The sequence below is a fragment of the Amblyraja radiata genome, chromosome 31 (assembly GCF_010909765.2).
Source record: "Amblyraja radiata isolate CabotCenter1 chromosome 31, sAmbRad1.1.pri, whole genome shotgun sequence".
In the NCBI taxonomy this organism is placed as follows: domain Eukaryota; kingdom Metazoa; phylum Chordata; class Chondrichthyes; order Rajiformes; family Rajidae; genus Amblyraja; species Amblyraja radiata.
Genome location: NC_045986.1, coordinates 28,239,225 through 28,262,120, shown reverse-complemented (window position 1 = coordinate 28,262,120; position 22,896 = coordinate 28,239,225). Strand labels below are relative to the sequence as shown.

General features: G+C 43.8%; 1 protein-coding gene across 2 annotated transcripts in view; it reads right to left on the bottom strand.

Annotated features, from left to right (window-relative positions):
- Nucleotides 1-184: 184 nt before the first annotated feature.
- tmco4 (transmembrane and coiled-coil domains 4) overlaps nucleotides 185-22,896 on the bottom strand; it is a 70,069-nt gene continuing 47,357 nt past the window's right edge. The window contains exons 13-15 of one of the 2 annotated variants that reach the window (XM_033048322.1): nucleotides 20,447-20,564; nucleotides 19,549-19,666; nucleotides 185-1,121 (exon numbers count right to left, since the gene is read on the bottom strand). In XM_033048322.1, the coding sequence (XP_032904213.1) occupies nucleotides 729-1,121; nucleotides 19,549-19,666; nucleotides 20,447-20,564 (629 nt within the window). In that variant the 3' untranslated portion in view covers nucleotides 185-728. The remainder of the gene's footprint in view (nucleotides 1,122-19,548; nucleotides 19,667-20,446; nucleotides 20,565-22,896) is intronic. The other variant, XM_033048324.1, reaches the window with a different exon arrangement.

Here is a 22,896-nt window from a genome sequence, read left to right as displayed (position 1 = left end):
AAAGATGTACAGGTTTGTCGGTTAATTGACTTTGGTAAAAAAAAATTGTAAATTGTCCCTGGTGTGTAGGATAGTGCTTGTGTAGTGTTTGCTGGTCGGCACGGACTCGGTGGACTGAAGAGCCTTTTTCTACGCTGTATCTCTCAAGTCTGAAGTGTCAGAAGAATGCTTATACAACGCAAGATTATAGTCAAGTCAACCTCATATCCATAATCATGGGTACTTTATTTGTGACAGCAGTTTCATTGGGTTTAAAAAATATATCATAGGAACGTCAATGGAAGAATTTTTGAATGAATGATTCAGAATCTGACAAATATTCTTTCTCATGGAAGCCACATAAGAACCTGTCGACTCAGTACAGAATGGAGGTTAAATTGACTCTGAAACCTAATTAGAGTCTGCAGGGAGGGAAAGCACAGGGTGACATAAAGGATGAGGTTTCATTTTGTTAGTGGCTCATTTCCAACACAGCAACATTATCGCACTTAATTAAATAATATTCAAATTCAAAATTAAATTACATTAGTTAATTAGTAAGGCTTTCACAGCAATTGTACACAAATCAACAATTGGTCCAGCTTCCCATTACTGCAAACCTGCCGGCTGAAATATAATCTCAAATCTCTTTATTTACAAAAGTGCCTCTGTCGTACGTTCAATTTAAATTGGTTTTGGTGAAAATACCTGATATCGGATTCCATTAGTAGCAGATTTTTAGTTTGTAATTAACGTTCTTCTTGGTCTTTGGCGAACTCTGGGATTCCAGATGATAACTCATGGTCAGTAGTTCTATCCTTGTCAGGAGAAAGTGTGGATTGTACCACCGATATTGGACCTTCTGCAGCAGGGGAGTGCGGGCTTGGTTTTGATGTCTCCAAAACATCATCTTCTGACAAGGAACCAGAGGGTTCAGCGAGGGCCATATGCGACCCATTCTCTCCGGCACATTTGATCTCCGAGCTGTCTGAAGGCCCCTCTCCTTCACTGCCAGACTTCTCACCTGGGTTAAAGCCGGCGCTAATGTTCCATTTGTCCTCCAGTCGGCACTCCTTAGTTTTCACACCAACAGCCTTTAATATGGTGTCCATTTGCTTCATATAATCTAAGTGTCCATTCACCTGTAAAACACAAACAAGTAACAGCAGATAAGTATATACAGTTATGAGAGGCGTGGGCAGGGTAGACAGTCAGAGTCTTTTCCCCCAGGGTAGAAATGTCAAAGACTAGAGAGCAAAGCTTTACAATGAAAGCAGCAAGGTTTAAAGGAGATGTGCGGGGTAAATATGTTGTTTACACAGAGGGTGGTGGGTGCCTGGAACATGTTGCCAGGATCGATGTGGAAGCAGATATATTAGTGCCGTTTAAGAAGCTTCCAGACAGGCACATGGATATGGATCACAAGCAGGCAGGTGAGATTAGCTTAAATTGGCATCATGTTCGGCACAGAGATTATGGGCCGAATGGCCTATTCATGTGCTTTATTTTCCATGTTCTATGTTTACAGGGTGGCGCAGTGGTAGAGTTGCTGTCTTACGGAGACCCGGGTTTGATTCTGACTACGGGTGCTTGTCTGTACGGATTTTGTACGTTCTCCCCGTGACCTGCGTGGATTTTCTCCGGGTGCTGCGGCGCTGTAAGGCAGCAACTCTACCGCTGCGCCACTGTGCCGCCCTGCTAGTTACTACTGCCGAGTTACAGGATCAAGCATCTTGGAACAGGTTGCAAATTCATTGCTATATAAAGGAAAAGTAACACCAAATTAAATGAGATAAAATCATCTATTAATTTTATTCTATTTTTTCCCGTTTAACTGACAATAGACAATAGGCAATAGGTGCAGGAGGAGGCCATTCAGCCCTTCGAGCCAGCACCGCCATTCAATGTGATCATGGCTGATCATCCTCAATCAGTACCCCATTCCCGCCTCCTCCCCATATCCCCTGACTCCGCTATTTTTAAGAGCCCTATCTAACTCTCTCTTGAAAGCATCCAGAGAACCTGCCTGCACCGCCCTCTGAGGCAGAGAATTCCACAGACTCACAACTCTCTGTGAGGAAAAGTGTTTCCTCTGAGGGACACGAGTCTCATCCTGGGAAACATCCTTTTCCGCAACGACTATTTGTCTTGGATCTTGTTCCAGAATACTGGTCTGAGTTCTAGCATTGTGCCTGTTGTGAACTAACACAAATGAGTTTGGATATTGAGCATCAGCAGATTATTTAATTACCAGGGCAGTGCAGCAGAACACAATGTTGAATTAATTAGAAGCAATTTTTGGGTAGGAATTGGCAGTGATATTCCTGGGCTGCTTTTCTCTCCGTCATCCATTAACGCGAGATGCTTGTAATATTCCTATAGCTATCCTTCAAACAGAACCACCCAACTTTTGAACCCCGCACAATCCAAGGTTTGTATTGATCATTCACAAATCAGGAACGATTGGGCCACACCATAGTCAGTTCAGCTCAGTGTAGTTTATTGTCAATGTGTACCGGGGTACAGTGAAAAGCTTTTGATGCGTGGTAGCCGGTCAGCGGAAAGGCAAAACATGATTACAATCGAGCCGTTCACAGTTACAGATACATGATAAGGGAGTCAAGTCAAGTCAAGTTTATTCGTCACATACACATACGAGATGTGCAGTGAAATGAAATGAATATGGTTTAGCCAGTAAAGTCCGATCAAAGATAGACACAACATGCTGGAGCAATTCAGCGGGGCAGGCAGCATCTCTGGAGAGAAGGAATGGGTGACGTTTCGGGTCTTCAGGCACAAAGTCCTTCTTACCCAAAGTCCTATCAAAGATAGTCGAGGCTCGACAATGAAAGTAGATAGTAGTTCACCTCATTGGTGACCCTCTTTGCTTCTGTTCCTAAATAAGTGTTCTTCTACACTAACCATTACCTAAACGACTATCGAGTGCCAACTGTGCTGCAACAGCATATATATATATATATATATATTGTAGTCATCGGTGTCTTAAGTACACATTCCCGTGTCTGGTTAATTAACTTGTATTAAATATTCAAGACAGTTAAAAGTCGTGCGTGCTTCAATTATACAAAAAGGTTCCTTTACATTTCTGTTGCAAAGTTAATCAAAATACAGTGTTTAAGAAGGAAATGCAGATGCTGGAAAATCGAAGGTAGACAAAAATGCTGGAGAAACTCAGCGGGTGCAGCAGCATCTATGGAGCGAGGGAAATAGGCAACGTTTCGGGCCGAAACCCTTACGGGTTTCGGCCCGAAACGTTGCCTATTTCCAACGTTGCCTATTTCCCTCGCTCCGTAGATGCTGCTGCACCCGCTGAGTTTCTCCAGCATTTCTGTCTACCTTCTAATCAGAATACAGTTTGTGTTTGCATAGCCTCAAGCACACAGAAAGTGTACGATGAAAGGGAAGTGAATGGCTCTTGCTGTAACGCAGAGAGGGATGATCAAAAAAAAAAAAAATACTTGGGCGACTTGAAGTGGCTTTTCAAGCCAGAGGAAACAGACTAGCAGGGGTTCATGGTTTGAATCATTAAGTGTTACTAGAGACAAGTGAGTTCTCTCGTCAGTGTGGAGTGGGCTAGAGCAGAATTGTGGAGAAGTCCATAAATTGAGCAGCGGAGGGGATGTGACTCACGCTACAGAAGGACATTGAACACAAAGCAACGCACAACACAAGAATAGGCCCTTCGGCCGACAATGTCTGTGCAGAATTTAATGCCGAGATGATCTAATCTCCTCTGCCTGCATGTGATCCATTGCCCTCCATACCCACGTGCCTATCCAAATGCCTCTGAAACGCCGCAGTCGTACATGTCTCCACCATCATCCGTTCCAAGCACACACCACCCTCTGTGTAACAATAGAAAACTTTCTCCGCACATCCCCTTCAAGCTTTGCCCATTTCACCTCAAAGTCGTGCCCTCCAAAACGGGACAAACTTGCAGAATGTTAATGTAAGATGGCGCCTGCCAGCGACGACTTTTGCGGAGCACCAGAATATTTATTCATGTGTGTATATATTTATATTATAGTATATGGACACACTGATCTGTTTTGTAGTAAGTGCCTACTATGTTCTGTGTGCTGAAGCAAAGCAAGAATTTCATTGTCCTATCCGGGGCACATGACAATAAACTCACTTGAACTTGAAAGATTTGTGTGAAAGGGTACACCTTGAGTTTGGGTCATAAGGGGCCAGTGTGGGTCAGTGAGGAGAGAAGTGTATGTTGAGATGGGTTAGATGTTGGTCGGCATTTGAGGGAACATAATTTTCTTGCACATGCAGAATTTTGCTTGAGCTCCGAATTTCGGTACTAATTTAAACTGTGAGCAATAAATGATTCAACAAAATATTCAGTATTAATTCATCAGTTCTGCTGAGTGGCATTAAATCACCCTCCCTCTTCTAATCTGTAATTAAGAGCAGCACAGAAAATGAGAAAAATGTGTTGGACTAGATATTGGTGATATCTGCAGCTTGACTCCAGCAGAGTTGGCCCAGTCACACACACCCACCCACCCACCGTGGAAATGAGCAACAATCAATGATCAACGGCTGCTGCTGGTTGTCTACGCTATCGAAAGCTCCAAGAATCTATAATCTTTGCTCTGCCAGAAAGGTTGTGTGGAACAAAAAATGCTGAGAGTGGAAAGGCAACTTTTTAAATACAATGCGTGAGGCAGGTACAATAACAACATTTAAAAGGCATTTGGACAGGTACATGGAATGGAAAGATTTACAGCAATGTGGGTCAAAGGGCCATTTTAGTCGGCATGAACGAGCTGGATCGAAAGACCAGTTTTCGAGCTGTATGATTCTATGAGTTGAATATAATAACCACATGTACAGTGAAAAGCTTTTGTTTTGCATGCTATCCAATTTAGTTTAGTTTTGTTTATTGTCACGTGTACCGAGGTAGACAGTGAGGGTAGACAAAAATGCTGGAGAAACTCAGCGGGTGAGGCAGCATCTATGGAGCGAAGGAAATAGGCGACGTTTCAGGTCGAGACCCTTCTTCGGAGGTACAGTGAAAATCTTTTTTGTTGCGTGCTATCCAGTCAGTGGAAAGACTTTACCTAATTACAATCAAGCCGTCCACAGTGTACAGATACGGGAAAAGGGGAATAATGTTTAGTGCAAGATAAAGTCCAGTAAAGTCCGATTAGTCCAAGGGTCACCAATTAGATATTTGCCATCTAGTGACTGCTTTATGAATGTGATGGCAATGACTGGTAAATCTCAGATGAATATTTTCTGATACTGGTGTTCAAAACTGTAATCTGGTCTACTATTTTGTTTTGAGTTGATGAGTTTGTCTTTGTACTTTTATTCTTTGCTCGTTATTTTTATATAATGATAGTGACACACTCTTGACTCTTGAGTAGGGTCCACGACAGGATACATTGTACTTGGTTTGAGGAAAGATAGACCTGATGGTCCCTTCTCAGTTATAAATTAGTTTTATGGAAAAACACTAAAGCTCCCCACAGGGACAGAGATTGTGATGACAGTTTCAATGATGCATGCAGACAAGTCGTTGTAGACAGACTGAATCGTATTTCCATAGGCATTTAATTAACTTTGCAAAACAAACTGGTTGGGAAGTGTTTCAACTTTCTGTGTGTGTCTGGAAACAGATTAGATTTCTTCAGCATATTTAATGCTGCTCAAACCAGAGAGTATGTGCCGCGGGCGTGGCGGGAATATCCTGGAGAGGTGCACAGCCCGTAGAGACGGTCGACTCGCCCGCCAGTGGGCCCGCTGAAGAACCGCACCACGGACTGGAACCCAATGCCCCGACTAATGAAGGCCAATGTATTGAGAGCCTTCTTGACCATCCCATCCTCCAGCGATGCCATTTTCAGGGAACTGTACCAGGGATGCCTCTACTCCACACACCCCAGGACCCTGCCATTCACTGTGAACGTTGTGCCCTGATTTGACTTCCCACCTCGCACTTATTTGCATTAAACTCCATTCACCATTCCTCCGCCCACTTGCTCAGCTGATCAAGATCCTACTGTCATTTTTGATAGCGCTCTTCGCTGTCTACAATACCACACACTTTAATGTCATCTGCAAACTTACCAAGCTGAACTAATGTGAATATAAGCCATATCTGAAATGCCCCATAGTAAACTACCCAGATAATCTACAGGTGGACATGTCTGGGTAGTTTACCATGGGGAAATCTACAATACGATAAACTTTATTTATCCCCGGAGGGAAGTAGGTCTGCCGACAGTCACAACACACAAGGTACACAAAAACATGAGATTAAAAGTGAAAACAAAAACAAAAAGACAAGCGACTGTTGGCTGGCTGTCGTGTGCACAGAGTCTTCAACGGAACAAATGAACAAACAAACGCAGACTTATCCCCTGGGTAGAGGATTCTAAACTAGAGTGTCGCCCCGCCCTTGTGTTCTCCCACCATCCCTCACGGTGGTCCCCCCAACACCGGGTCCCTATTGTCTTCCCCTCTCCCCCTAACTCTCATCAACCGCGACATGTCACAGGGTGACGACGACTGTATGTCAAGTCAAGTCAAGTCACATTTATTTATATAGCACATTTAAAAAACAACTCTCGTTGGCCAAAGTGCTTTACATTTGTTATAAGAATAGCACAACAAAACAAGCTGCATACATATATGTATACATATATACATGTAGCCCTCACTCAGAGGACGTCAGGAAAGGCTTGGGAGTATAGATAAGTCTTCAGTCTTAACTTAAAAGAGTCGATGGAGGGGGCAGTTCTGATGGGAAGGGGGATGCTGTTCCACAGTCTAGGAGCTGCAACCGCAAAGGCACGGTCGCCCCTGAGCTTATGCCTAGACCGTGGGATATTCAGCAAACCCAAGTCGGCCGATCTGAGGGGCCTGGAGGTGGAGTGGTGGGTGTGAAGACTTTTTATGTAGGTGGGGGCAAGCCCATTGAGGGCTCTGTAGACATGGAGGAGGATCTTGAAGTTTATACGGAACCGCACAGGGAGCCAGTGGAGAGAGGCCAGGATCGGGGTGCAGTGGTCCCTTTTTCGGGTGCCCGTCAGGAGTCTCGCTGCGGCGTTTTGGACCAGTTATCAGGCGGGACAGGGAAGATTGGCTGATGCCAGTGTAAAGGGAGTTGCAGTAATCTAGGTGGGAGGAGATGAATGTGTGGATGATCTTTTCCAGGTCATCAAACTGGAGGAATTTTTTTATTTTAGCTGGTCACCACTGGATTTTCAACATGTTGAACATTTTCGGACAACTATGACGGGTGCCGGCAAGTCGGCAAAAAAAAATTGCATAAAAGGGACAGGCCCTTTAGTTTCATTTGCTGCCAATCCTGGTTTCTCAGTAATCCAACACCAAGTAGACCCTCACGTCCTTTACTCTTCGCTTTCGCCTATGACTGAAGTCTCTAAAGCCCAAGATGGCATCATTAATCCACAGGGAGGGACGTACCTCGTCATCTTTCCCGTCCCTTTGAACAGTGGTGGCATCTGGCAGTGTAGGAATTAGCCTTTCATGAAGTGCCTGCCCTTCAGTGAAGGGTACCTGGAAACCAGCCACGCTGTTACAACCAAGTGTCAAATTAACCTTCTACACATTAAACTGAGTGCTAAAGATCAGATCTTTAAAATATGATTATAATAGCAGCTGAAATATAAATATTCACACAATTAAAGGCAGTTGAATTTCACATTAGAAAATCATATGCGCACATTACAATTTTCTTAAGGCTCATCGTTTCCCCTGCAGTAATTAAATACACCATTAAAAACTTACATCACATAGAATGGTACAGCACACGCCCTTCGGCCCACAATGTCTGTCCGAACATGTTAAACTGATCTCCTCTACCAGCATGTGATCCATATCCCTCCATTCCCTGCATATCCATGTGTCTATCTAAAAGCCTCTTCAATGCCATTATCGTATCTGCCTCCACCACCACCCCTGCCACCACCACCCCTGCCACCACCACCCCTGCCACCACCACCCCTGCCACCACCACCCCTGCCACCACCACCACTGCCACCACCACTCCTGCCTCCACCACTCCTGCCACCACCACCCCTGCCACCACCACTCCTGCCACCACCACCCCTGCCACCACCACCACTGCCACCACCACTCCTGCCACCACCACCCCTGCCACCACCACCCCTGCCTCCACCACCCCTGACACCACCACCCCTGCCACCACCACTCCTGGCAGCACGTTCCAGGTTCCCATCACCCTCTGTGTAAAATAATTTGCCCCTTATAGGCTGTCTTTAAACTTTGCCCATCTCATTTTAAAGTCATGCCCTCTAGACATTGACAATTTTCTGGGTAGTTTACCCTAGGGCATTTCAGATAGGGTTCATATTCGCAATAGTTCAAGTGGTTCGAGCTAGATTGCGATGGTGAAGGCCATAAACAGTGTAGTCTGTGGATTAGTGCCGGCAGCAATAGGATTTTGACATTAAGGGCCTTACCGTGTCAGAGACCCGGGTTCGATCCTGAGTATGGGTGCTTGTCTGTACCGAGTTTGTACGTTCTCCCCGTGACCTGCGTGGGCTTTCTTCGAGATCTTCGGTTTCCTCCCACACTCCAAAGACGTACAGGTTTGTAGGTTAATTGTCTTGGTGGAAATGTAAGATTGTCCCTCGTGTGTGTGTAGGGTAGTGTTAATGTATAGGGATCGCTGGTTGGTACGGACTCGGTGGGCCGAAGGGCTCTGTGTCTCTAAACTAAACCAAGCTACAAATGGGCAAAATCTACCAGCGAATGGGTTGTAAAATTATTTTTTCCACAAATATTATTTATCTTTCAGTTGCTACTCTAATTATATGTTTACATTCTGATCTTTATTTAGCACTTGATTTATCCTTTATAAAGCTAATTGAAGAATTCTAGGAGGCAATCTTTTAATGTGGTTTGTTGTGTAGCGGGTTTGTTGACACCAGAACGGCTGGTAAACAGATGGAGAACAACCAGATGTAGGTGAAGGGCCAGTTGTGTAGTTCTCTCTCCCTCCCAGAGACCTGCACAACACGTTTGGTTTAGTTTAGTTTAGTGATACAGCGTGGAAACGGGCCCTTCGGCCCTCTAAGTCCATGCCGTTCATCGATCACCCGTTCAAACTAGTTCTATTATCCACCTTTCTCAACACACTGGGGGCAATTTACAGAAGCCAATTTACCTACAAACCTGCATGTCTTTGGAATGTGGGAGGACACCAGGAGAAAACCCACATGGTCACAGGGAGAATGTACAAACTCCACACAGACAGCCAAGATTGAATCGGGCTCTCTGGCGCTGTGAGGCGGCAACTCTCCTGCTGCGCCCCTGTGTCACTGGTGTTTCACTTTAGTTTAGTTTAGTTCAGTTTAGAGATACAGTGGGGAAACAGGCCCTTCTGCACTGAATCTGCACTGAATCTGCACTGACCAGCGATCCCTGCACATTAATACTGTCCTACACACAATGGGGATAATTTACACACACACACTGAACCAATTAACCTACAAACCTGTATGTCTTTGGAGTGTGGGAGGAAACCTGATGGGCCGAATGGCCTAATTCCACTCCTAGAATTTATGAACAGGACTTTGAGAGTTCACACTGTAATCTCACACCAGCTGGACACTAAAAACCAGCGCACTAACTTAAGGGTCTCAAAGCTGTGCAAATCTCATGGTAACAGGAAGCAGAAAGTCAAAACACTAATCATTGGGTAAATACTCAATTCATAAAACAAACTTTACTGTAATTGGCAAAGAAATGTAATATACTAAATTCACGAGAAAAGCACATCCAAATCCAAAATTCTAATTGCATAGAGCAGTCGGACTCCAAAGTCAACAACTAACTTCTAGTTTCTATGTTTCGGTAACAGGAAACCAATGACATTAATACCAATACACTAATACCATGGTAACAGGAGAGTGGAAGCCAGCACATTTAGCTCTCAGTAACTGGACATTTAAAGCCAGTACATGAATGCCATGGTAACTGGACTCACAAAACCTACACATTAACCTCAGGGCAACAGGACTTTCAAAGCCAGATAGTAACGGGACACTTAAAGCCCATAAACCTAACCTCACAGAGACAGGATACTTGAAGCCAACACAGAGTCCAGGAACTATTTTCTTTGTTACTCTCAAGAAGACCGAACAAACTACTTCCGCTACCACATTCAAAATAACACAATTGTTCTCCCCGTGACCTGCGTGGGTTTTCTCCGGATGCTCCGGTTTCCTCCCACACACCAAAGACGTACAGATTTGTAGGTTAATTGGCTTTGGTAAAATTGTAATTTGTCCCGAGTGTGTGTAGGATCGTGTTAGTGTGTGAGGATCGCTGGTCGGCAGTGACTCGGCGGGCCGAAGGGCCTGTTTCTGCTTCGTATTTCTAAACTCAACTAGACAATCAAACCAAGAATTAAAGCAAATCTATACAACGTCTCATTACGAGCAGATGGTTTGCATATCTCATCCGCTGCTAGTGGAACCTTCTGCTTCTCCACAATTGAACAGATTTGACAAATGCATTTTTACTTTTCCTCATGAATTCAAATAGAACGAAACATAATTTTCTCTTGCCAGCTTGAAAATGCTAACGGACACATCTAGGTGTACAATTTTTTTCCAGTGAGATTGGACACATGTTTTGTGGTGTGTGGTAGATTAGACTATTCTTGCAGACACAAGGAACTGTCTGAAGAAGGGTCCAGACCTGAAATGTCACCTATCCATGCCCTCCAGAGATGATGCTTGATCTGCTGAGTTACTCCAGCACTATGTGCTTTTTTGGGGGGTAAACCAGCATCTGCAGTTCCTCGAGTCTCCATTTAAAATCACTGATTTGGCCACATTTCTCTGTACTATTACAGCCCCATGGATACAAGACTTCCTGTGTTGTTTGTACATCATAGTATTCTGCGTACATGAACCTCAAAATTCTCAAGGTGTTCCCATGCTGTATAACTGTCTGACTCTGGAAAACACCATGAACGCTGATAGCAGTGAAGGTACAAATCCTAACTTTGACGTCAGAATGAACGTGTTTTAACTATTAATCAGGATGACTACGTAGAGGGTTGAATATCTGCACCGTGAATTTCCTTGGTCAGCCTTTCCCTTTAATTTAGTTTAGAGATACAGCGCGGAAACAGGATCTTCGGCCCACCGAGTCCACACCGACCAGCGATCCCCGTACACTAACACTATCACACACACACACACTGGGAACAATTTACAATTTTACCGAGTCATTCAGCCTACAATCACGCACGTCTTTGGAGTGTGAGAGGAAACCGGAGCGCCCGGAGAAAACCCATGCAGGTCACGGGGAGAACGTGCAAACAGCACCTGCAAGGCAGCAACTCGACCGTTGTGCCACCAATTATGACCCCAGTGTCACAGCTTCTTTCCGTCGCATCAGATGCAAGACATGCGTATGTTTTATTCAGTGTTATGTTAAAGCGCTGCAGTGAAATACAAGTGATGTTGGTGGGAATAAAAGCTGAGATGCTAAAGTGTGATAGGAAGCAGTGAAACTATAAAAGTTACAAAAAGAGCTTGTAGCTCTTGTATCAGAACAATGAATGTTGTCTAGGAGGTAGTAGTGACATCAGTACACTGCCAGAATGCTTGGGCTTGAGTTAGACTCTAGCAATACCTCAGTTTAAATAACATAATGGATCATAGTAGAAGATCAAGGAATTGGTATTGGTTTATTGATTTCAATTGGTTATTTATTTATTTATTATTTTTTCACTGAGATCGTGAAAAACGTTGTTTTGTGTGTTATCCAGTTGAATCATACTGTGGGGTACAGAGGGTCAAAGAAAAAATAAACAAAGTGCAGAATATGGTGTTACAGTTGCACAGAAAATACAGATAATAAAGTGCAAGGTGTGTAGTGGAGTAGGTTGAATGATCGGGAAATTCATCCCTTGCATACGAGAGGTCCCTTCAAGAATAGGATAACAGCGGGGAAGAAACCTTTCTTGGTGGTGTGTGCTTTCATGTTGTTTTGTATCTTCTGTCCGACAGGAGCGAGGAGCAGAGAGAATGCCTGGGGTGCGAGTGATCTTTGATGTTGTTGGCTGCTTTCCCAAGGCAGCGTAGTGTAGATTGTGTCGATGTGGAGGCGGCTGGTTTTGTGTGATGGTCTGGGCTGCGTTCACCACTCTCTGCGAGTTCTTGCGGTCTTGGGCAGAGCACTTGCCATACCAAGCTGCGATGCATCCAGATAGGATGTTTTCTATGTTGCGTCTGTAGACTGGTAAGTCATTGGAGACGTGCTGAATTTCCTTAGCTTTCTGAGGAAGTAGAAGTGTAGGTGTGCTTCCTTGTCTGTGGCATCAATGTTATTGGACCAGGACAAATTGTTGGTGATAATTACACCTTTATTGTATCGCTACTGGCAAATTCATTTCACTTGCACTTTATGAATAAAACTTGACTTGAAAGCTGATACTCACTCACATTTACTCTGCAATATAATGGGGAGTGTACTTCCTAAAGTTGATAACCAGCTCCTTTGAATTGCTGCCTTTAGTTTAGTTTAGTTTAGAGATACATTGTGGAAACAGGATTTTGGCCTACCAAGTCTGCGCCGACCAGCGATCGCCCGCACACTAGTTCTATTTCACACTCTATGGATAACTTACAAAAGCCAATTAACCTACAAATCTGCAGGTCTTTGGAATGAGAGTGGAAGCCGGAGCACCCGGAAAAAAAACCCACGCGGTCAGAGAGGACTATAAACTTTGTACAGACGGTGCCCATAGTCAGGATTGAACCCGTGTCTCTGGCGCTGTAAGGCAGTAATGCTACTGCTACGCCACCATGGCATCATTAACAGAAAGATAAAAGGCTAATTGAATCATTCGGCACAGAGTCATATAGCACAGAAACTGGCCCTTAAGCCCACCATGTCTATATTGAGCATTGGGCCCAGAGCCTAATGGAACACAGAACATAGACCAATACCGCACAGGAACGGGCCCTTCGGCCCACAATGTTAATGCTGAACCTGATGCCAAGTTAAACTGATCTCATCTGCCTGTACATGATCCATATCCCTCTATTTCCTGCATTTCTGTGTGCCTATCTAAAAGCCTCTTAAACAGCACTAACACATCTGCCTCCACCGCCACACCTGGCATTGCGTTCCAAGCCCCCTCCACTGGTATAAAAAAGCTTGCCCCTCTCACATAGCTATGCCTTCTAGTGTCGGACATTTCCAACCTGGGAAAAATGATCTGACTGTCTACCCTATCTCTATGCCTTGTGTAAATTGCTATGCCTTTAATTCATTGTTAATAAGATAGCAATTGCATCAGGTACAGGCATATGAATTGATAGCTATATTTGACATGGTTCCATTAGCCTAAAATTCAGTTCAGTTTTGACTGAGTTAATGTTCCTATTATACTCTAGAAGAATACCCAGATTAGTTGCTTTTTCAAGTGAAGCTTTTTCACATGCCGCATATTTCTGCTCATCAAGCCAACATGTTTTCCCTGCTGTTTAACAGGAATGGTCAGTTCACTGAGCTGAATCAAGCCTCACTCCGTCACCCTCGCATTCTTTTAATGTTCAACTTCCACTCTGCCATCTGGTGCTTGTTGCAAATACCAAAACCGAACTTAACAAGGATATAGAACCCAGAGCAGTACAGCACAAGAATCGGCCCTTTGGCCCACAATATCCATGCCGAACATGATGTCACGTTAAAGTAATCTCTTCTGCCTGCACGTGATTCATACCCCTCCACATCCATGTTCCTATGTGAAAGATTATTAAACACCACTATCGTATCTGCCTCCATCACCAGCCCTGGCAGCACTTTCCAGGCATCTATCACCCTCTGTGTAAAAAACTTGCCCCGCACATGTCCTTTACACTTTGCCTCGCTCGCATTAAAACAATGCCTTCTAGTCCTTGACAATTCCACCCTCCTTGGGAAGCAGACCAAAAAGAGAGTCAGAAATATACTGGGAAGCAAACATAGGTTTATACACTGGAAAGAGTGAAGTGAAGTTGGATAATAGGCAGATAGTCACACAGATGAAGGAACGGGCTTGGGATGGGATTTCTGGACAGGTAGATGAGGGGGAAAAAAAACAACACTTTGGAGTAGATGTTACTGGAAGGCAGGAACACTATGGAGATGGAGAGGTATTTTGTTTTCTCTTTAGTTTCTGGGAATTAAGGAGCGTTTTGACAAATTGTCACCCAAGTATTCCACAAAGGATTACATGCCATGGATGTGTGGAGTAACCAAGTTTGAAGGGGTAAAAGATCAGGTCTCAGAGGGGCAGGGCGGAGGGTGGGTGCCTGGAACACACTACTGGGAATAGTGGGGAGGCAGATACGATAGTGGTGCTTAAGAGGCACATGGATATGCATGGAATGGTGAGATATGGATTGTGTGCAGGCAGATGAGATTCATGTATCTCAGCATCACGAGTGGCATAACAATTGTGGGTCAAAGGGCTTGTTCCTGCACTGTGCTGTTCTCTGTTCAAAGCTCATGCTGTGCTGACCTTATAGCAAAGGTCAAGATGCTGCCTGATCCACTGAGTTACTCCAACACTTTGTGTTTTTTTTAAATAAATAAATCTGCGGTTCCTTGTGTCTTCAAGATCAAATTGTTATTCAGGTCAAAGTGTTGGAGTAACTCAGCGGGTCAGCCAGTATCTCTGGAGGACAAGGATAGGTGAAGGGACCCTTCTTCAGACGCACCAACCCAAAATGTCATCGTCTGAAGGACATGGACAGGTGAAAGGACCCTTCTTCAGATGTCTCAACCTACCCAGAGATGCTGCCTGACCTGCTGAGTTACTCCAGCATTTTGTGCCCTTTTGTGTAAACCAGCACCTGCAGTTCCTTCTTTCCACTACTTGTTTGTGTGTTACTTGGTAAGTTATTGTTCTGCCACAGTAAAGAAATAGCATTTGCATCAAATGGCATTCTTTAAATTTTGCTGATAAGGTTTTAAATTCTGGCCAGGTCAGATGTTGTACTAAATATCAGCTTGGATAATGAGACTGGCAACTGGTTCTTCCGGCAATGGGGACACCTGATTATTTATATTCTCTCCCGTCTGGTCTCTTCAGGATATAGTTTTGAGTAGGTAAAATGATCATTTGTAGCATTTGTATTATTTCCTTTGCATGTTTAGAAAAAATGAGCTGTAATGTATTCCCTTTGTAGGTGTGAATTTTAACTTGTGACTCAATCTTCCATGAATCACTGGTTTGAATCTACATGCCAAGGTAGCTGGATTGTTACTGCAAATACTGAATGTTAGTTATTTAACACAAAAGGACTGAAAGGTTTGACAGAGAAAATAAAGATGACTCTCAAAGTGCCAGGAGTTCATTGTGGCTCTGCCTTTCATTACCCAGTGAGAGATCACATCAGACCCAGGTGTCCTGCTCATACTGCCTGTCTTCACATCACAATTATGAGTTTCTCTTTTAACAAGTCTGTTTTTCTCTGGCTGTGACAGCTTGGCTTGTTTTTCATCCCAGTATTATTTTAGCTTTAGTTTTCGAGATAGAACTTGGAAACAGGCCCATAAGCTCGCGCCGACCAGCGATCACACATTCACATTAGCTTTAAGGTAGACAAAAATCTGAAGAAGGGTTCAGCCTGAAGAAGGGTTTCGGCCCAAAACGTTGCCTATTTCCTTCGCTCCATAGATGCTGCTGCACCCGCTGAGTTTCTCCAGCATTTATGTCTACCTTCGATTTTCCAGCATCTGCAGTTCCTTCTTGAACACATTAGCTTTAAGTTATCCTGAGACACTCTCATCTTTCTCATCCACACTCTACACACTGACTAGGGGCAATCTTATTTTTGCAGAGGCCAATTAAGCTACAATCCCGGAGCGAACTAGTATCTCTGGCAGCGGTTCTACCAGCTGTGCCACTGTATGTTTTTTTTTAGTTTTTGTCTGTCAATATTTCTACATCAACTGCCACTGTTCGTTAATTTTCAACGCTTCCAAAGTTGCTATTGATTTTGTGTGTGGAAAGGAATTGCAGATGCTGGTTTACACCAAAGATAAGACACAAAAAGCTGGAGTAACTCAGTGGGTCAGGCAGCATCACTGGAGGAAAGGGATAGGTGATATTTCAGCTGAAGAAGGATTTCGACCTAAAATATCACCAAGTCTTTTTTTCCAGAGATGCTGCCTGACCCCCTGAGTTGCTCACGAAGGAACTGCAGATGCTGGAAAAATCGAAGGTAGATAAAAATACTGGAGAAACTCAGCGGGTGAGGCAGCATCTATGGAGCGATGGGATAGGTGACGTTTCGGGTCTCGACCCGAAACGTCACCTATTCCTTCGCTCCATAGATGCTGCCTCACCCGCTGAGTTTCTCCAGTATTTTTATCTACCCTGAGTTACTCCAGCATTTTGTGTCTGTCTTTGCTATTGATTTTACCCGGCTATCTAATACATGCTTAAAATGTAATGCTTCATGCTAAATACATGCTAAAATATACTTTAAATTTAAATTGCACGACAAGAATCCTCCGATAACATCTATTTCCCCCCAAACTGATTGTGTCTGAAATGTCATTAAAAATACCTGCAATTAGCTTCAGATTCATAGTCAAATTGTAATTACCTAATTGTGTAATATAATGGACTGGACAGTTACTGTTATAATACAGTTTCCAATGAAGTAATCACCATTTATATTGATCCTTTCACGGATATTCCAATCGTGTACTGATAAAACCAAAGAAAAAAGCAATTGCTTGCTTTATAAAGTGTCTTTTATGACCTCAGGACAAGTCAAAGTGTTTTACAGTCAATGCAGCACTTTTGGAAGTAGGAAATACATGATCAGATCTTCTGCTCTCAGTGAAATTGGTGGAATGAGAAATGTCGGCCAACTATACTGCGTCGGCAAATGTTGCCCGGGGATCTGTTACTGCTTAGTACCACATCTGAAAGATTCAGAAACTTTACACTTACCCTGGATTTAAGTTAAAAGGAAATACTGTGAGCCACAGCGTACAAGGATGCTGAGTCCGGGGAAGGAATTGCAGCGGTTTACAAAACCACGGGGAAAGCTCAAACTGTGGAAAACTACAACATTTTCCCCGAGCAAAACACAAGTGCTCGAGTAACTCAGCGGATCAGGCAACATCTGGGGATGAAATGGACAAGTGATGCTTTCAGTTTGAAGAAGGGTCCTGACCTGAAACGTCATCTGTCCATCCTCTCCACCAATGCTGCTTGACCCACTGACTTTCTCCAGCACTTTGTGTTTTGTTCAAGATCCCAGCGTCCGTAATTCCTTGTGTCTCAATATTTTCCCCCCGAGTTCACAGACCCTCAGAGTTAACTCTATCTGTGGAATCATAGTCATACAGTGTGGAAACAGCCATTCTGCCCAACTTGCCTACACAGACCAACATGTCCCATCTACACTAGTCCCAGCTGCCTACATTTGGCCAATATCCCTCTAAAGCTGTCCAATCCATGTACCTGTCCAGATGTTTCTAAAATGTTGCAACACTACCCAAAAGATAGACCACTCCTGCTAAATGTAATGAGCTGACGTGTAGTACGCAACGGAGCGGAACGTGGGCCTTTTTTCATCAATTTCAGTAACTGGACCCGACCCGACCCGACCCGACTCGCAGTGTAATCAACGTTGCGGGGGAACAGTTTGTGTTAATAAATTAAAATTCTGAAAATGAGGAGAAGATTTTTACCAAATAACTTTTATTTTTACGAAGATGTTTCCGTAACTGGCTTCCGTCTCCGCACTATTATCCTATGGGATCTTTGGTGCGGAGACGGAAGCCGGTTATGGAAATGGGGCCTTAAATTACCCATGAATCTGCCCATGACCGTACTACGTCTTTTTCGTCGAGTGGACCATCTTGCTCGCTATAGGATCTTTGATACTACCTGCCGCAACTGCCTCCTCCGACAGCTTGTTCCATACACCCACCACACTCTGTGTGAAAAAGTTACCGCTCAGTTTCCTATTAAATCTTTCCCTCTCACCGTAAACCTATGTCCTCTGGTTCTCTATTCCCTTACTCTGGGCAAGAGACCCAGTGTGCCTACCCAATCTATTCCCCTCATTTGTCTCCCAACAGATGCTGACTGACCCAGTGAGCATTTCCACCATTTTCTGCTTTACAAAAGAGAACATTTCTGATGTTGCTACTGTCAATCTTAGAATCATTTAAAAGAAACTTTTCTTTCAGTTTGTTGACTGTAAAAACAATTTAACCACACACCAGAAACTAATCTCACATCATTTCCATATGAAAAAAAGAGGCCATTAGCCCCACTGAAAGTCTATACTGGCTGACAGAGCAAACCCATTTCCCCACTAATATCCATGTCATAGAGTCATAGAGTGATACAGTGTGGAAACAGGCCCTTTGGCTCAACTTGCCCTCCGACCAACGTCCCATCTACACTAGTCCCACCTTCCTGCGTTTGGCCCATATCGCTCTAAACCTGTCCTATCCATGTATTTTATTGTCCCCTGGGCAAGTGACTCTGTGCATCTACCCTGTGGTCCTTGTAAACTATTTCCCTCAAATTCCCATCAATATCACCACCCACCCACACTACTGGCAATTAGGCAACAGAAAAATAACATACCAACCTGCAGGTCATTCGGATATGGGAGGAAACCCAAAGGGTGATAGGGAAACATAAAGGATCTGGAATATCGAGCAAAACTCAAAATGCTGGATCAACTCAGTGAGTCAGGCAGCATCTGAGGGAAAGGACAGATGATGATTCATGTCGGAACTGCAGAAGGGTGCCAATCTGAAATGTCATCTATCCATTCCCTCCACAGATGCTGCATGAACCACTGAGTTACACCAGCATTGTGTGTTGTGGTCACAGGGCAAATGTACAAATTCCCCACAGGACAGGAGTGAGCGGACAGTTGGTCTTTTCACCGCAATGCAATGCTTCCTGTTCTAAACATCCTCTGCATATCCATACTGTCCAGGTCTTTCATCATTCGGTAAGTTTCAATGAGATCGCCCTCTCATCCTTCTATACACCTGGCCCAGAGCTGTCAAACGCTCATTATACGTTAACCCATTCATCCCCGGGATCATTCTCATAAATCCTCTCTGGACCGTCCTCAGATATGGTCCCAAAACTGCTCACAATATTCCAAATGCGGTCTGACCAGTGCCTTATAAAGCCTCAGCATACATCCCAACTCAGCAGTTCACAACCTAAACTGCAATTCAGTGACAGCTGTGGAAGTGGGAAACATTCACGTTGATATACTAAGGATCTTCTAAGGCTGGGACAAAGGAAATGTGTTGGTGTACAATCATTTAACGCGGCATCTGAACTACTGCTGGAAGATAAAACTCAACACCTGCAATGGAGATGAAATCTTTGGGTCAAATGAAAAAAAAAGGTCCTTGCATCCGAAACTTCAGTGCTCCAAGTTACATCCTAAAAAATAGTTTTAAATAAGTCCAGAACAAGTATAATACATCAGAAACAAGCAGGCATCATATGAAGAGGAGTAAGATACTCACAATGGATGAAAGGTCCACATTAATCATTTTATCATTATCCATAACAATTGGCTGTAGGCCTGCCACATTCAGCTGTACTGAAGAACTACGATAGACAAAATTCAGAAGCCAGTCACCCCTGTTTGAGAAAAAGTAATTATTTTTTAAATGGTTTAGAGATCAGCATAATCTCAAATTGAATTTTGGCCTGAATATTCTTTACGGAAACTAAGTATGCTTTGAGCTCATTCTCAGCCCAACAACAATAGCATATTTATTAAATAAACTATTACATACACCACAGAACAGTGCATCAAAGGGCCAGCCCCTTCGGCCCCCAATGTCCATGCCGAACATGATGTCGGGTTGAACTAATCTCCTGTACGTGATCCACATCCCTTGGTAAATTTGAGATTGCCCCTTGTGTGCGTAGGATAGTTTTAGTGTGCGGGGATCGCTGGTCGGCGCGGACTCGGTAGGCTGAAGGGCCAAATTCCGTGCAGTATTTCTAAACTAAACTATGTAAAGTTCCTTGCCTTCCATAAGTAATGATCCTATTAAGCAAAAATTGTCATCCTTCCCTAGATCTCATGCTTTGGATTCCTATCTTAATCCATTAGTCTATTTTATTAGTATCGCAATAAACAAAGTTATGAGTTGGCACAGATATAGACTTATGCCCCCTGTACCACTTAGGAAACCTGAACGGAAACCTCTGGAGACTTTGCGCCCCACCCAAGGTTTCCGTGCGGTTCCCGGAGGTTGCAGGTGGTTGCCGGAGGTTGCAGGTAGTGGAAGCAGGTAGGGAGACTGACAAAAACCTCCGGGAACGGCACGGAAACCTTGGGTGGGGCGCAAAGTCTCCAGAGGTTTCCGTTCAAGTTTCCTAAGTGGGACAGGGGCATTAATTCTTGCGTACCTAGAGTATCCATTAATTATACGACCAGCGACCACTCTTGTGAGAGGTTTCCAGTGTTTGGCCGCACCTTCCACTGGAGCTCCGAGCAACACAACATCTTCAATAATTCCTTCACCATCTGTAAAAAAAAAACCAAAAGGAAGGATTGAAAAAACCTTACGGATAAATTATTGACAATCCATGGACGTACTGAACTAGTATGTCAATATGTACGCCACCCTGATGAATCTTGTAGATCATGAACACTATCAAGATTCACTAAATTAGTTCAACCGCTTACAGAAGAAATTCTATTGATTAAAGGAGGTACAGTATATTGAATGTGATGTAAGGCAAATGTTTAGTTCTTGAATAAATCTAACCCAGACTGCGTTTTGTTAAATAGTGCTGTTAATAATACGAATGCTAATGGCATTTATACATAAAACCCAACAAATGGCAATAAAATGAACACCAATCAATCTTTCCTTGGATGTCACAGGATGAAGGGGAATTGATGAAGATAATTAATGCTCTATTTCTAAGTTATCTCTTGATTTTAATTGAAAATATGGCACTGGATGGCTGAATGGTTTCTATTCGTGCTGTAATAATTCAGTGACATATGGAATATGTATTCAAAAGGGAACTGCAGATGCTGGAACATCGAAGGTACACAAAATTGCTGGGGAAACTCAGCGGGTGCAGCAGCATCTATGGAGCGAAGGAAATAGGCGATGTTTCGGGCCGAAACGTCGCCTATTTCCTTCGCTCCATAGATGCTGCTGCACCCGCTGAGTTTCCCCAGCAATTTTGTGTACCTATGGAATATGTATTTTGTTTTAAGGCACTAAACCACAACAGGAAGAAGTGGTCTAGCTGTGGCTGACGAGGATTGAAGAAGATGAAAGGAAAAGAAAGGAAAAGTGCTGTAATGTTTCCAAAAACAGCGGAAAGCCGAAGGAATGGGGACATATCAGAATTCAGTAAAGGGGGTATCAAGGAAATAAGGCGGCTCAGCGGCACAACTGGTAGAGACCCGGGTTCAATTCTGACCTTTGGTTCTGTCTGTGTGAATTTGGTGTGTAAGGAGTGGACGTGAAAGTGGGATGACATAGAATTCATGGGTACGGGTGATCGATGGTCGGCTTGGGCTCGGTGGATGGAAGGGGCCTGTTTCTATACTGTTTTCTTTATTAATTGAATTGATTGGTACAGCATGGAAACAGACCATTTGGCCCATCAAGTCCACACTGACCATCAATCACCCGTTCACAGTAGTTCCATGTTATCCCACTTCCCCATCCGCTCCCTACACACCAGGGGCAATTTACAGAGATCAATCGACCTACAAACCCGCACGTCTTTGGGAAGTGGGAAGAAACTGGAGCACCCGGAGGAAATCCACATGGTCACAGGGAGAACATGCGCACTCCTCACAGGCAGCATCTGAGGTCAGGATCGAAACCGGGTCTCTGGCACTCTGAGGTAGCAGCTCGACCAGCTGCTCCACTGTGGTTGAAGGCACTTAGAAAAGTGGGCAAAGTTAACATGGATTTATGAAAGGGCAATCATGTTTGGGAAAACTCTGCACGCTTTTCACGCTTGTAACAGAATGGACAAGGGGAAACCAGCAGCTTAGTTTGGTTCAGTTTAAAGATACAACATGGACACAGGGACTTCGGCCCACCGAGTCCATGCCACCCATACACTAGTTCTATCCTACACACTAGGGACACTTTTACAGAAGCCAATCAACCTACAAACCTGCACGTCTTTGGAATGTAGGAAGAAACTGGAGCAGAGAAAACCTACGCAGTGGCAGTCTACAATTCCATACAGTCAGTACCTGTAGTCAGGATCGAACCCAGGTCTCTGGTACTGTAAGGCAGCAATTGTACTGCTGTGCCGCACAGTACACACAATGTATTTGATCTTCGATAAGAATAGATAATTAAACAAAATAGATGTTGGGAAGAACAACATCTAAATGATAAAGAGGTGTTGGCTGTGGATTGCCTATGATGTAACAGTACTTATACCATTTGTACTTATAACACTGCTGTAGAAAGAGTTCGCAGAGCCCACTCACAGTATAACATTTCTATAGGTAAACATTGTGTGCTTATGCTTATCCACTTAGTTGTCATTTTACATTCAAACGTGTCTGCTTCAGTTTCACTTTGTTCATGTGAAGGCCACGAGTTTCAGGAACAGAATGCTGCTTCCATTTGTGTGAAAAAGCGAGAATCTGATGCTGAATATACAATCATACTTACACAAACCAGGCAGACAACGTTATTGTACAAGCTGCCAAGTTGTAAATCACTGCCTCTGCAAACCACCCCTCAGGGAGTTGTGACCTGGCTGTGGATTCAGACATGTTTGGCTCCTCAGTGAATGTGAGGGAGTGACTTAATATCCCAGCTATTGATGCAAAATATAACCAAGCTGGGCTCCAGCACAATTTC